Source organism: Achroia grisella, unplaced genomic scaffold, assembly GCF_030625045.1.
Source record: "Achroia grisella isolate CSIRO2021 unplaced genomic scaffold, CSIRO_AGI_Agris_v1 utg501, whole genome shotgun sequence".
Classification (NCBI taxonomy): Eukaryota; Metazoa; Arthropoda; class Insecta; order Lepidoptera; family Pyralidae; genus Achroia; species Achroia grisella.
The window spans coordinates 27,713-41,568 of record NW_026712897.1 but is presented as its reverse complement, the minus strand read 5'-3'; the positions used below and the strand labels follow the sequence as shown (position 1 = coordinate 41,568).

General features: G+C 30.7%; 1 protein-coding gene across 1 annotated transcript in view; it reads right to left on the bottom strand.

Annotated features, from left to right (window-relative positions):
* The window catches only part of LOC131846116 (protein O-mannosyl-transferase Tmtc3), a 157,286-nt gene extending 146,027 nt beyond the window's left edge, over positions 1–11,259 (bottom strand). The window contains exon 1 of the mRNA XM_059195342.1: positions 10,578–11,259. Coding sequence (XP_059051325.1) covers positions 10,578–10,880 — 303 coding nt within the window. The 5' untranslated portion in view covers positions 10,881–11,259. The remainder of the gene's footprint in view (positions 1–10,577) is intronic.
* Positions 11,260–13,856: the final 2,597 nt, after the last annotated feature.

The window sequence follows — 13,856 nt, the reverse complement described above, 5'->3', positions numbered from 1 at the left end:
TGGATACATCCATTCCAATTGAGTTCGTACCGCCAAGTAACTGTGCTTGTATGACGGTTTTGTTTTCATAATATGGCATAATGTCTTACTAATAATAATTAGATTATTCTAACCCTGTATTGCTTAAGCTTGGAAAGTGTAGTAATAGGCTACCTAAATGTTTCTCTCATGATGGACCACGACTATGGCAATCAAGCGTACGGTACTGATGTATAAATTATATTAATATAGTTTCATTAAAATCCATTCAGTGAATTTTGCGTAAAATAGCAGCAACCATCAATCCACCCACAGTCACAAATTTTCACGTTTATAACATTAGTAGGACATCCAATATGTATGTATATTAATACAAATTATAAGACAGTCAATACTGAAATGACACTAGATGAAAACTTGTAAACGAAAACAGGAGAGGCTTCAAGGGAACCCAAATAAAAACTTGTTCCTCTGACATTGATCGATGCGAAAGGCAAACGGGCGAGCGCTAGCCAACGCGCATTTTGCAAACCAGAGGCAAACTCTGGGCTAACTACCTACCTATGCTTTAGCTTAAGCTGGGATGGAATGATTAATATCTCGTGCTTTTAGTGCTGTTGGAAACGCTTTTAATTTGTTCGAAGTGGAATTTATTAAAAATTTCTTGTCTAGTTCAATACACAACGGTTTAGTTCCTAAACTTTTAAGTTTATGGAATTAATTAATGAATTCTTATTAAATTACAAAATATTATGAGGAAGAAAGTTTTAGTCTTTGTTTATAAAAGAAAATAGTTACTACTTCAAATATCAGCATTCTATATAGATTGTTTAAAGACACAAGATATAACAAAAGATGCAAGTGGTACACAAATACTCATAAATACAGTACATTTTGTAATAAAAAATATTCGAATATTCATCATACTTCTTTGATGAATTAAATTTAATAACTGTGTTTACAATTACGGGCAGATAGTCAAAATAGAAGAATTTTACAGGATTAGGATATTTTATCAAGATTCTTACTATAACATTATAATATTCATTCATTCATAACTCAAAAGCACGCTCTCGTCGGTAGAACATTTGCTACATTATACAATCTTCCATCATCCTCTTTAAATGTTGATACAATAACACAAAAATAAAGATTTCACGTAGAACATAATTAAAATTAAAATATTAAGAACAACATTTTTCACGAATGTATTATAGCCGAATACTTAATGAATAGAAAATTTGCACTAAACTAAGTATTTTAAAATCAACGACATCACCGGTTCATCCATACTTGTTACGTTTTTATAATTAAACAACTAGAACGAACATGGTGTTTATTTTATAAAGCCAAAAAAATACTATGACCGGATGAAATCGCGTGTACCTACGGCAGTATATAATAAATCTTCATTGGAATTAAAAATATGGTTTAATATATTATATATAGATGAATAATGTTGCAGTCTGTTTGTTTAATTTGTTGATGGCAGTAAATACGCAACGCTTGTATCCTGTTTGCCTGTTTGCACTCTGAATATAGCATTCAGTTAAGCTGACGTGTGAAATGGCGTTAAGCTCTTACTTAAATACTTAGTAACCCTGTCGACCCCATCCACTGAGTATGCGGCGCGGGGATGGATTTAAATTTTCTAAATTCGTCGGATTTTATTAAAGTAACATTGTGTTTTTCGCAATTAGGTAATGTTTCACGTTTTGGATTAATTATGAATAATTAAGATTTAGATACACAAAAAAATATTAGTAGAGCCACACGGGAGTAATAAACTCTATCGAGATCGATCTAATGGCATCATCGGGCAGAAGCGGCATTGACTGTTTACCATCAGATGGACGGTATGAATGTTTGCCACCAATGTGGTATATAAAAAAAAACTTTTGAGAAATAGTGTAGATAGTAAAACTTGTCTATGAAACTAAGTGTCACTTTCAATATTTAAAGAAATCCAAATATGCAAATAAAATATGTTTTTTTTATATTAAATAGTTAACGTAACAAATATCTTTTCATAACACTTTTTTGTTCACGGACATGGGTCCGTTCATTCCGTTTACAACTTAAAATATCTTAGGGGCCTAGTTGCATGACTTAATAAATACACAAACAATATATTAATAACCGTACCCCAAAATACAGAGTGACCCTCGTCTGTTTTCTTAATCTGCAAGATTGTGCTCCAACAGGGATGTTATTTGAATAATCACACGGCAACTGAGTATTGGGGAAACAATCGGTAAACTCTTACAGGCAAACTTTGCCCGAAATAGTCTGTTTACGCAGCGAGTGGAACTTCCAATTTTCAAGATTTGATTGTTTACCATTCTAATGACAGAATTGTTTTCGAGTCTTAACAGAATTTCTAACGCAGCACGTCTCAAATATTAATTATAATGCAAATTTATTACTTGACTTAAGATTTAAGAAAACTGAATAACGACTAACTCAACTAAGATTACTTGTCCGTTTTTACTTACTAGCTGACCCGGCATATGTTTTGACACGTAAATGAATCGTATTAAAAAATACTGGATAGGCACACCCTAATAATAAAAGAAACGCTAAGACATATTTTCACAGCTACCAAATTTTTACCAATAATGTCATTCATCAGTCAAGTTGTTTTGAGAGAGTATAATAAACATCGTGTCACCAGATTTTTATAATATATATATAAGTATGTTACTTATATCTACTACATAATACAAGTACACGAACAGGTACCTAAATCAATTTTCTTTCAGACATTTGTTGTTGTATTAGTTAAGTATAAGAATTTAAGGAAACATGAACATAAATTAGAATTTATATCAGTATGTCAATTTGGATAAGATTCAAAAATATCCCGGCTGCCAATGGAATTAGGAAACACAATTGAGGTAAAGAAACATGTCTTGGTTATCCCTCACAAAAATAGGAATTGGTGTATAAAATGTGATCGCAGTAGTAGGTACATGAACTATGTGCCATACACATAAATAAATATATATATAGACTACAAGTAAATGCAGGAATTAAAGAAGTAATATAAACTGTACTAATTCTAAAATTTACTAGAATATGGTAAGTATATAGTCAAACGTGGCATCACAGCATTACAATATTTTATTCATTGTGAAAAATCTTGACACGATTGTATCTACATATTTTAATAAATAATATATTAAGGTAAAAGCACTAATGCTAGACACATTAAGGACAAACCAAACTTCATTCTCAAAAATGTAGATGTATTTATCAAAAAACTACAGTTGCAATTTTTTTTACTGTTAGAGCATCTTTTACAAATTAACTTTTTCAAGTATTTTAAAACTGACATATTTTTAACTAAGAATAATATTCTTCTTAGGTTTGTCGTAGACACTAAAAGATGACACCATCAAAAATCAAATCCACCAAAAATAGACATCAATTGGCACTAATAGTAGACATATATAAGATCACTCTAATATTATGTGTTTCATCAAAACAAATCAATAAAAATACTTTAAAATGAATACCGAGCACAGCCTGTGCTTTAAAATTATTAAATTAGCAACAAAATATAATCAAATCAAATAACATAAAAATATAATTGTCAGAAAATCAATATTTAGCCATATTGCTTGTCAAAAGTAATTAGTTTTTGGCGTTTTGGGGGAGGCCTTTTCCCAGAGTGGACGTCTTCCAGGCTGGGATGATGCTGATGATGATATTAAGTACTTTAAACTATTCGAAACCTAAACTATTGATACTAGGACCTTATTCCTTTGGGGTTCACGAAGAAAGTAGTCTCGTCCATGTTATAAACTCAGGTGCATTAAGAATATCTGTATGATTATTACTGTTTAGGTAAGTGACAATTTCTTGAAACCAATTTTTTATTTGTGATATCATTACAGACGCTCTGGAGGCTTTCAAATTTACCTTGTTATAAGGTCAGGGTGACGCTTTAAACAACTATTGTACCATCTCTTCCTTGGTCTACCGTTCTTGGATTCTATCTTACTATCTTAAGGTCTTGAACTATTTTCTTAACACTATCTTGTAAGTTATCTTTTCGTATTGGGAACCCTTGTTTGACCATGGCTTTTGCCCATGTTACGAGTATTTTTTTTACGGCTTCGGTCACGTAACACCTTCTTCCCATTTTACGTGTAATAGGTCTTTCCCTTGACTTTGTTTATCAAAGTTACTCGGGGACTCCGATTTTCTTCTCCGCAGTAGCTGTCGGAACGTCCCGCCTGCATTCTTATATAGCTGCTTCCATATTATCTTCGGAGTATCGAAACATCAGACCCTTTACTGGAGGCATCATACTCGAACTTTAATTTGAAATTAATGGCAACCTAATAGTTGACACCTAGTATACTCTAATAGTTGACACTGTCTACTTATAGTTAGACTAGTGTAAAATAAACGAAACTCGGATATAAACATTAGTTTTAAAACGTAAAGGCTAAATTTGCATTAAAATAAGCTAACAAAATCAGTTCGATGTAACCCTAGTAGAAGACACACATGTCATCTTTTAGGTTTTGTTTGATTTGTGGTACTAATAGTAAACACCACTTGAAATTCAAAAACATGCCAAAATAACAAGGAAATAGTTCTAATAGATCAATAATTTCATACATTTATAATATCGAAACCAACAATAGCCAATAATCATATATATATAAGACAAAATCATACCTATTAAAAGTCAGTCGCCTTAAGAAAAACGCTAAGAATTACGCACTTATTATCAGCCTGATCATATTGTTTGTTGTCAACTATCGCCGTTTTGAAATTTGCTTGACAATGTATGCAAGCTTTTGACCACGTATCATAAATGACCCTAGGTATCTTTAATATCAGTAGTGGTGTTACTTAAAAGATTAGTTTTCTTAATAGAAACGATTTTTTTCGAAAGTGTCATCTTTTAGTTCAGTGTCGGGCATTAGTGCTTTTACCTTACGCAGACACACATCACATGCAGAAATAAGTTCTTTATTTTCATAAATGTTCAATTACAAAAATTACCTATCCCAATATCGGCAGAAAATAGAACGAATATATAAAAAAAAAGTTGCGATTAGAGTATAAGTCGTATAATAAATACTTCAGTAAGATACTTTATTCAGGATATTGAGAAGATAAATAGGTATAAAGAGTAAAAACAAGATTAACTTGAATATCTACGATATCTTATATGAAAAGCTTCTACGATATTGAGTTATACTGGAATAAAAACACATTTTCTATATGAACTTTTGTATATTAATCCAATAAATTCTTTTCTACAGGATCAACCTTTTTGTTTACATCCAGGAAAATTCGCGACGGATATCATCAAATGAAGAATACAATATGCTTGAGTTGTTAAGATTCTGTGGTAATATTATCTGAAATGTAAAAGAGCACGATTGCATAATGGACTTAAAAATACATTTCTAAACCGTCGTATATAACTTACGTCCACAATCCATTGTCACTTTTTTTAAGAACATGTAAATTAACTTTTCTCGTAAGAAATGTTTTTAAAATAATTATTCCTTCATTTTTATTTCAATAAATTAAATTTCGAAAACAAAAAGTATTATGATGACTATGTCTGAAGCTTTTATACTTTTTAGATCGAGATTCATGATCAGTCGTCATTGCAATACTTTAAATAATAATAAATTGTTTATCTACTATGCGAGAGTGGTGGTAGCGCATAATAAATAGGAATAATACGTTTGTAGGTACATATAAAATGAATCTGTCTAAAGCTATTCTTAAATCTCTCTCTATTGAATGTGATCACGTCGCCGTCAGGTACTCTGTAACTGATTAATTCATTTGGTAAAGATTCTGTATCAATGAAAGAGGATTAAAATTTTAATCGATTTATTTTATTTTACTTGAACTCGGCAACCTTTTTCGAATGTATCGAAACATGCTTACTATAGGTACTTGCTTTATGAACGAAAGATTCTTTTTATTTTATGTTTTTAATGGATAACATCAAAAATACTTTAACGGTTCTAAAATTCTATCAGATATCGATTATCAGCGACCTGTGTTGTTGTGTTGTAACAAAAACTTTTTATAACAGCATTTTATTTATGTCTTTCACAAACAGGAATTACGACATTATTGTCATGGTAAAAATTATCAAACATACAAGCAAAGGTATAGTCGACTGAAAAATTTAAGGCTGAAAATTTATGTTATGTATATGTAACTAGACCTAAGTAACAGTCATTTGTAATTCGTGAGCCACCCAAGAGTCTCGCACTCAATTCAATGCCTTAGATGGAATACACTTGAATAAAGAAAGAAGAAGCGATTATTTTGATGATTCTTTCTGTTACAATACCCATGTCTGAATGCGTCCTCATTGTACTGCTGAGAAGGATGAAGACATAAATATTTATCACATTGACGGTCTCAATGTACATGTCTTTGTATTTTTCTGTAAATTTAAATAAAGATTTGTTAAATTAAAATATGCAGAATCCTCATATAGTTTTTCAAGAGGATTAATTAAATCATGTAGATAAACCGATAATAAGTTGTAGGGATACAATATTCCTACAAGCCACAATTATAACTTTGCTTATATTAGGGCACAGTTTGCTCAATTTTATTATAGGAATCTACAGTATAGTGTATGACTTGGAGACTTAATAAATTATGAAAAACAATTATATTAAATTAAATTAAAAAAGTTCTTTATTAAATTTTAGCACGGTTGACGGAAGGCAAGTTAAGATGAATGTCACAGTCATAGTATTTAGGGATTCCTGATATTGATAACCATTATAATCGATTTAAAGATTAAATTTGATGAATGAATCAATGAAATTCTAGAATATTTCTTCTGAAACAAAATTTTAATTTTACAAATTACTTAAATATTCTTGTTGCTTAGGCTAAATTAGCCAATTCAATACAATATAACATGTAATACAGCATAATTTGGTTAATTTTGCTATTGACAGTGGTGAATGTGTGAATATCACATATGAAAATGAAAATACATAGAACGCCATTTTACAGTCAAAAATATTATTGGATAAAGTAGTAAATCGAGGTAATGCACACACGGTTGAAACATTCATGATGATTACATCCATAAATTTCCCAGCTACCTACACGTAAATGGTTGATTTATGACACCCGCACAGAGGTAATGTGTCGCAGTATTTTGCGACTACATACCCTACACATTCTACCACTAAAGCGCTTATAATCGAATTGTGTAGTATTTATTTAACACTGGCAATAGCCAGTGTTCGAAAGCAAAATATTGGTTTCTATATATTAAGCAATTTATGTATATTATATTTTATATTTAACAGAATGGTTTATAGATAAATATATGGTTACAAATGTAATCCTCGTCTAGAAATTAACACTCTTATAATCTATCACGAGTAAAGAAATCTTTGTACAGTAACGGACTTTTATCGGCCAAAATTTCACGGATGTTGCTCCTTCTTTAGGTGGCGTTATAAAGCATCTCGGTTACCGCGTCCAGTGGTTACTCTTATAGATATTTCTAAGAGAATGAATAATTTTACACTTGCGTGTTCTGAAAAGGTGACTGAGAAAGACTTCCAATGTCTGACAGATCGGATCTAACTACTATGGGTAACAAACACCAGACAAATAATCCTCTGATCTACGTCCCGGTAGTATACGAGCTACATAAGCCAACCTCTGTCGCCCTAATACATATATCAAGGAACCGTGATATCTGGTTAAACTAAAACTTGAATCTGCAGTCGACGCCCACATTTTTCAGGCCATATTTGAGTAAACCCTGGTTTGCCAAAGCTTATCGCAGTCTCTTAGATTAATTAGGTTTATTAATGATGTTTTCATTCTGACGTAGGAACAAAAATGTCTTATTACACAGTTTTTCATATCGGCCATATTCAAATGACGTACATACAAAGCAGAATACGAGACATTGGTTATTTTTAAAGAATTCTATTAAGATATAGTATCTAATTAAACTCAATGAGAGATTAATTACATTAAGAAAATTAAGTTCAATTTAAGGATGATGTCAAACATAAAATTAATTTCCTGTCCTTTTGAATATAAAATTATAATTAAATTGCTTAATTACGACAATATACATATATATTCATCATAAGTAATTGAATAGCATAAAATTTTGTAAATTTTGCAAAAGAATTCCATATTTTACTGCACGAACTTGAACTTTATTTTTTTAATGTTTTTGAATATATTATTAAGTCATTTACTTTTTATTCATAGACATACATATTATAACATAAATTAGGATCAATTATCTTCTATACTTCATCTTTGAATAAACATCTATCAATATTTCGATCCTCATTATTCTATACGAAAAAAATAACTTGACTTTGTAAATAATTTGGTTTGACAAAGCTCGACGAAACATTGTAAAATACTTAATCTCCACTGTAAAACATGCTTGACAGATAATGGAAATGAGATTTTTTTACCCGAAACATAATGTATTTTATTCCCATGACACTTTACTTTTCAATTTTATTGGAAGAATGCTGATAATTTTATTTCTGATTATAGCAGAGTTGTAAAAGTATTCTGATGATAATGATTTCCTCATTTTAATTGATCTCATTATATGCAGAATATATTAAATTCGTATTACTTAATGCGGTCCTGTAGTTTTATCTGCTCTATTTCATAATAGATGTGCCAGTGGTTTCACCCGCACGAAATTTATAGCTTATCTGTTATTCTGATGTATAAGCTATATTACTGTAAAGTTTCATCAAAATCCGTTCAGTAATTTTTGCGTGACAAAGTGACATACATCCATCTATCCATCCATATTCACAAACTTTCGCGTTTATAATATTAAAACATAGCTGCCGGATACTATATGTTACATTTTAATTGTAAGCTGTGACCATAAATCAAGAAGCTGATTAGGGCGATGCTTATTTTTTTAAGGGTTGTTACAGTATTATAAAGATTTTTCTATAAAAACTAGGATGTCCAATAATAGATATTAAAAATATTATCTTTAATGATCCATTCAACGATAAATTTCGATACACAAATAATTATTTTTATTCATAAAAAAATAATATGTTATTACATGTTTTAAACCAACTTGCTCTTCAATACTTTGTTATAAGTAAATGGGGTCAATTCTGTAGAAACTTTATTATACTTCTGATAGTTTATTATCCAGTAGCTTCCATAGCAACGTACCACAACTATGGCTATGAGCTCAGCTTATACCTTCACTGCCGAATAGTTTCCCGATAATGCCTTCGTTGTTTTTACCATTCACTCCTCTTTCTATTAGCTATCCTCTCTTTAATAAAACCCTATCCAAGATACATATATAATTTCATTCTCTGTTCTAACAACTTCCTACCATAAATCTTACAGAGAAATGGTAATTTTTTTCAGTAAGAGTATTATTACTATATTATAAGTAGTTAATTTGATACATTTTCGTTTGTATATTAAGTAAGTATCGTTTTAATTTTAATTACATACCTACTTAATTATGTTGTTAAACAGATATACTAAAACCATTTTCAACCAATTTTTTCTGTTCGGCCTCTTATCTTAGCCGGATTGAACGTTAAAAAAAAGTTAAAACTGCATTATTTATTGTGTTGGCTAGATTATTTATTTATATAATAAATATACTTAAATTATATTATGTTTATATTCATGAATAATTGGCAAGCTTTTATATTAAAAACCAAAGTGGGATTATAATATACTGCCAAGTAATTATGTTATTCTTATTAAATCTGTAGAATAAGTATACCTTATATGGTGTACAGTTTTACTTATTATTGCGGATTTAAAAAATACGAACACCATTTTATTTAGATGCATTCATATGAATTTGAAATTATAAGGTACGTAATTTCATAATTGATGTAACAAAAATTTGATCTTTGGTAATATACATCATGTAATTACATTTTCTGTAAAAAAAAGATACAGTCGCGTCGCGTCTTTCTAATGTAGAATTAATTACATAATTTGAATCAAAACTAATTCGAATTGGTCATGAATACATACTGGTCAATTTTGTTTGATTATTCAATGTCACATTGATTACATTATCATCGACAATCTTTATGATCTTTTTTACTTTAGGGAATAATAGGCTAAGGTAAGAAAGTACATTGTAATTTTCGCTGTGTACTAAAAATTTTAACCACATACGATATATATATTTACATTAATCATATTCCTTATAATATTTACAAATTAATAATACTGATAAAACCAAGAATTCATAGACAATGCTTTTATTCATTAATTACGTATGTATACACTTCGTACATAACCCGAATTGCTTCGAGGATTTTGCGCAGATTTGCATAATTTTTAATTAAATGTTGCGGATTATGAAATTAGTTCCGAAACGTATTTAGAGATTCTCTTTAAAATATTTCTGCAATTTTTACCATTAAGTGTTAATAATCTGTGACAGCTAAATAGACGTAAGGCATTCTAAGAACAGCTAATTCAAAAAGAGTTTTGTAATTACATCGAATTACGACATCGGGATAAAAACCTTGTGATTTATATGAATAATAATATCGATAATGTAAATGCATCAAGCTCACCTTATGAATAGGAGTTCCCCAGAAGTCGTTGAGGAAGATATTAGATATAGGCGTTTGTGGACGTAAGTCTCTATTCTCCTTTATAGCACTGATGTCGTCAAAAACGAAACCACAATACAGGCAGTTATGGTATACTATGATGCAGGCAAGGATCAGTACAGCTCCGAGTCCTCGCCGTGGTGGTTCTGGAATATCTTCTGCCATATGACTTTGGGTGCCTAACCGTCGTCTGCTCCGGCCGGTTCTCGTTCTAACCGCCGATACTACTCCTCCAAACCTACACACGCCACTCACGCGGTCCATCGTGAATCACAACAACATTCTAACTTATTTATTAGAAACACAACACTGGTTTAATCTTTTTGCTTCTAATAAGCAGCGTTGTCAATGACGCAGAATACTGTCCCAAGTCACCTGGAATGTTTTATGAGCAGCTAGCAAAAACACGACCACGAGAACCAGGACTATAAATTTGCTTTACAAAATCAGTCAGCAAAAACCGTTAATATTGAGGAATAACACTACGGCACACTAAAAATGTAACTTTGCCACAAATGTTCATGTTACAACGGGTCACATGTCACTATTTTTTTTCGAAATCATATCATTTGACATTTATGTGATTATAATAATACGACACGCGCGGACACACCCGGTGTTTGGGCTGATTCGCCGACGACTGCCGAAGTTCGACGAGCGAATGCCGCGTCAAGTCACGTGACCAGTCGTTTTACTGCGGGTCGTTTTGAGATGGCGCATGCGTGTATTGTGAGGTTAGCTGGCGGCAAAATATTTTGTCACTGAGGGTGTATTAAATGAATTATTATCTCCACTAACTTTCATTAAAGATTTCTGAATAAAAAAGTTTTTATAAGTATAATATAGTAAAACACAACAAAGTAGTATAAAGATTTTGTAGTGATGAATTTGAGTTAGAATAAGTATGTAATTAATTTTAAATTATATTTATGTTATACGCACTTTAATTTAATGAACATTCTAAGTTCTATTTTTAAAATAAAAAAGTGTTAACGGACACTCGATAAATATTTCAATAGCAGATGATCTGAGTGCAGGGGCATATTATCGCAATTTGATTACCCCGTGTGTAAAGGCGCATGCCCGGGGTTACGGGATGAGAGGGGAATGAAGGGTAGGAGAGGTCGGAGCATGTTGATGACGATATTTGGTCGGGTTCAGGCAAGACTGAGACGGCGTCGTCAAACCGTCTGGGATACCGAATACGGCGCCCTTATCACTTTACTTTTTTCGTAAATATCGAGTGTTATAAGTTTTTTTTGGTTCATTGGAACTTGATATACGCAGTCATGTAGTCGCTCTTTTTGAATAAGAAGGTTCTTATATAATATTTTCGCGTCACTGAACTGGTAAATTTCAACATTAATCTATTATTGGGACTTCTCTATTTAAAAATAATAAATAATACGTTTGGTAGTATAAATATTGTTTCATATTCAGTCTTTTAACAATGATTTAAGTAATTTTGATTTAATAACGATTCACCGGTTTTTGTCATTGTATTATCTGTGGTCATTATTCTTTAACTTATATTTTTAATTTAATATTTATAAATAATAAATAAATTATACAGTAACAGTTTTATGGACAATTCGCACAGCAGCCTCTATTATTCCCAAGCTAAGTAAAGCTTGTGTGATGTACTAGATAAATGATAGATATACTTAATTATTTTTTTATATATATACCAATACAAACTCATGAATAAAAATGTTTGTACCGTGCTGTAAGAAATCGAACCCGCGACCATCGGAAGAAAAACGCTATACTAAATTACTAGATCAGCGAGTGAGAAACATTAATATTTAATTATAAACAGGTTCCCAATTCAACCTGCAATCTTAAATCAAATTGCGGAAAATACATATCTTCATGGAATTGGATGATTCTTTCAATCATTGTAACAATTTGAACGGTCCTTCCTGGTCCTTTATGGTCAGTTAGTTCAAGAGTTTCGCTCAATCGTGTTAATTATTTCCTTTATTCGATAAAAAGATTCTTGAGGATAAGTCTTTTACGGATATGGAGTTCTTTTGAAAGGCAAAGGCCTGAATTATATATTTTTTTAATTTAACCAAGTTTTTAAATGTTCAAGAAAAGTTTTTATTAAATGTACCAAAACAATTGAGGCTAAGGTATATGTAGGAATGTTTTTTTGAATACTTCATGTATATTCTTGTAAGGTATATATGTAACTATATAACTTATAATTAAATAATTAAAACAACTTATAAGTTGCTTAAATTAAGTAGTGATCTGTAACTAACTTTACGAATCAAGTAATATAGTAGTATAGAATAGTCACCTGGATAGCATTTCTAATTATAAGAAGCAAAAATTAAACATATATAACTAAACTAATAATAAATAGAAAATCAGTGATGTAATTCCTATATGATAGAAAATATGGTTAAAATATGTAACGGAGTTGTTAAATAAATACATTTGCGTCTATAAATTTCTGAAAATTTTGTTGCAGTTGTACTATTTTAGTTTATAATAAAATATAATTACAATACATACAATAACATATCATTGTATGTCTTTACACGTCATGTTCAAGGTATATAATAGAGTATAAGTATAAAATAAAAAATATTAAACGCCATATTAAAGTTAAAAAACCTATATTTAAATTTTAGGACATATCATTTGCATGTTTTTGATTTCGGATTTATGAATTTTGGTATTCGGGCAAGTTGTGCCGACGACCTCGCTGACTCAAGCGGATACTAGTTCAATATATTTGACTATTACCTCGGTCTTTGATCTTTGGATTCTCTATTTCAATATCTTAAGGCACTTCTCCGTATCTGAAAACGTTTTGAGTAGTACCATCAGTGTTTGATGGTACTATTCAAATCGTAGCATGACAATGCATGTAATAATAATAATTAACTTGGACAACTCATAGAGCGCCATCTAGTCCCAAACTAAGCAGCTTGTGTTGTATTTTTGACAACTGGCATAAATACTTATTTATAATATATAATATTAAACACATTTTTTTATAAATACATACACAATATACATAGAAAAGACAGTTCTCGTTATTACTCTAACGCTTTCTGTTTACCTATAAGTCTGCGCTATCTGTATACCTTAAGGTTAGCTGGGCGGGAATGCCATACTATATTAATGGCATTAAGCTCGCCTTTTGAACAAGTGTTATTGTTCAATAAAGAATAAATAAATGGAACACCCTCACCGATACAAACAATCATACTCATAAATACTGTT